Source organism: Drosophila grimshawi, unplaced genomic scaffold, assembly GCF_018153295.1.
Source record: "Drosophila grimshawi isolate 15287-2541.00 unplaced genomic scaffold, ASM1815329v1 contig_848, whole genome shotgun sequence".
Classification (NCBI taxonomy): domain Eukaryota; kingdom Metazoa; phylum Arthropoda; class Insecta; order Diptera; family Drosophilidae; genus Drosophila; species Drosophila grimshawi.
Genome location: NW_025063692.1, coordinates 16,417,714 through 16,420,626, shown reverse-complemented (window position 1 = coordinate 16,420,626; position 2,913 = coordinate 16,417,714). Strand labels below are relative to the sequence as shown.

The 2,913-nt window shown below is 45.5% G+C and overlaps 1 protein-coding gene across 1 annotated transcript; it reads left to right on the top strand.

Moving 5' to 3' along the window:
* Positions 1-395: 395 nt before the first annotated feature.
* LOC6564642 (Krueppel-like factor luna) lies at positions 396-1,434 on the top strand. The gene has a single exon (XM_001991720.2). The coding sequence runs from the start codon at positions 427-429 to the stop codon at positions 1,420-1,422; it is 996 nt and encodes a 331-aa protein (XP_001991756.1). The 5' UTR covers positions 396-426; the 3' UTR covers positions 1,423-1,434.
* The last annotated feature ends 1,479 nt before the right edge of the window (positions 1,435-2,913 follow it).

The following is a 2,913-nucleotide window of genomic DNA, read 5'->3' as shown; positions in this document are numbered from 1 at the left end:
TGTGTGTGTGTGTGGCACATGTGCTACGACTGATCGCAACGGCGGCAACATATGGCTGTCTACTGTCGCCGTTGTTGTTCTTATTGGTGCTGTTGTTGTTGCTGTTAATGACGCCGGCATTGAATTAGATAAGCGAAGATCGAAACGGCTTCAGAAGTGTCCACTACGATCGATTTCATCAAATGAATGCCTAATTATTCCCACAGGGATCTTAGTGTTGTTGCTTGCTGTTGTTCCGTAGAATACATATGCATATATATATACATATGGACGGACACGTATGTATCCACAAATGTATCTATACGCATATTGAGTATCAGTCCAAGTTTGCACTCGAGTGTGCCTGGAGCCCAGTTTGGACAGCTCGTCGACAAATCGACTGACATAAATATTTGGACAGGCGCTGGGATCAGCTCATTTGCTGACATGGAGTTCTTTGCGACGGGCGGTTTTCAGCAGCTCTACAACGATCTAGAGGAGTCGGCAGCGACTCAAGACTTTGGCCAGCAGTATCTGATGCAGGAGCAGCAGTCCTTGGATTTTTGCTATGCGGATGTTAACTTTGGCAATGGCTACGAGACAAATAGCATGGATTATTATGGCATCACAACACTCGACAGCAACAACAACTATACCATTAACAACATTCAAACCAACAGCAATAACAATAACAGCGATAGCTACAGTAACAGCAATAACGATAGCAACTTTAGAAGCAGTAATAGCAGCGTGGAACACGAGCTGCCCTTCGATTTTGACGACCCAGAGCTGGCGATTGTGTCCATTTTGGGTGATTCGTCATCACCGCCAGATCTCACTGATTGGGAGCAGCGGCTGCTGGATCACTTTGTGGAAATACCTGAGCTCACTACCATACTGCCAGAGCGCACACCGCTCTGCACGGACATGTGCGATGATTTCCTGCAGGAGAGCAACAATAATCTGCGCCTGGTTCCGTCTACCTCACCCGTAGCGATGACGGCAACGGCAACGCCGTTGGTGACAACATTAACGATGGTGGCACCACTGCAGCTCAGTGAAAATGCCGCTGGGGAGAAGGGCTATCTGTGCACATTTGGCAACTGCGAAAAGCTGTACGCCAAGCCCGCCCACCTCAAGGCGCACATGCGCCGTCATTTGGGCGAGAAGCCGTATGCCTGCAGCTGGCCGGAGTGCAGCTGGCGTTTCTCCCGCTCCGACGAGCTCGCCCGGCACCGACGCTCCCATTCGGGCGTCAAGCCGTACAAGTGCGACTATTGCGCCAAGTGCTTCGCCCGATCTGACCACCTGACCAAGCACCGCAAGGTGCACGAGCGACGACTGCTGGCCGCCACCCGATCTGGCAAGCTGCTCCCGAACGGACCACTGCCACAGAGCGTCTATGCGGTGCGTCCGGGTCGCAAACGCAAAAATCAGCTGTGACACTCAGCTCCGACGGTTGCTTCATTTAGATGTGTTCTTTGAGCAAATGTTGGACACTTTTTTTTTTACAAATAAGTCAAAATATCATTAAATATTCGTACGCAATTTTAGTACAAATAGACTAAACATTTTGAGTGAATAACAATTGAATTGCTTTGTGAAACTATTCAATCTAAATAACTTAGAATGTGGAGCTGGCTAATTACAGCTTTCACATTGACTTTAAAGCTGCAAACCGTAAAATGTGACAATTCCAGCGAACTGTGTGGATTTTATTCTTGCTTATTTAAGATCTGTGCATTTTGATATACTTTTTTTTGATACTTAATAAGTAGTAATGGCCTGCAGATGAAAATGCATTTAATATATAAAGTTATTTGGTTTGTTATTGCCTCGTATTAATTTTGGACCAACAAGGGAACCTTTCTACTCAGCAGCCAACAGAGAAGAAGCAAAAAGGAACAGTTAAAATGAGAAGGCTGCTTTCCGGCTTGTTGTCATAAAACTAATTTAAAGGCCAAGTATTGTCAGCGAGTAGCTGATACTTTGAGTATATACGTATGTATGTATGTATGTATGTATGTATGCAAACGTGGGTATGCAATTGTGCTGCTGCTGAAGTAATCTCAGCTATGGGCTGGTCGTTTATCTTTGATGTTGACTGGAACGCTCGCTGTTGCTCTACATATCTCTCTTAATAGCAGGAGTTGTGTGTGAGTCAGCATGGTAATTAAGTTGTTTTTATTTTTATTATTATTCTCACACCAACGACGCCACTCAACTTGGGCTTGGACCAAGTTGCAACTGCTCCGGCTCCAACTGCGGCTCCGATACCAGTTGCTCCTCGAAGTCGTATCCTTTATGCGCTGTCATATTGCATACTTTACGGCTTTCAGCGCGAGTGCTTTTGTACATTTCAAGAATATTTACAACGCGACTTGCTTATTGTATAATGGCATTTACTTTACAAAAACGTCGACGTCGACGTCGCATCTCTGCCATGGCCATTGTCTTGGTGCGTCAGCTGTTCTTTCCCTTTTTGCCCTCATCTTCTCCTGCACAAATATATTCAACAATTATTGCTCACCCATCGCCCATCGCCCATCGCTTGCTATTAACTCGTTTACTCTACTCCATTCGATTCCATGCCAACCCTGCTAACCCCCATCCCTTAAATGCCTGCAGCTCATTAGGGCGAGCTATGTAACTGCCGGCATTGCATCTGCAACCAACAACAACAGCAGCCAGAGGGGAAAGAACAAGAACAAGAACAAGAACAAGAACAAGAACAGCACCAAGTACTGCTTATTCGTAAGTAATTAGCATAAAAATAAATACCACTCATTAAGTCATGTTGTTTTTATCTATTCACCATTTGATATCGCATGCTGTCGACAGAGACAGAGACAGACATTGAGACAGAGACAGCAACAGAGACTTAAGTGGCGTCTGCAAGATGTGAAGAAGGGCTTGAAATTGAAGCTGGCGGAT

Excerpts from the sequence above, each read along its gene's own strand:
- LOC6564642 (XM_001991720.2), top strand. The coding sequence starts at position 427 with ATGGAGTTCTTTGCGACGGGCGGTTTTCAGCAGCTCTACAACGATCTA.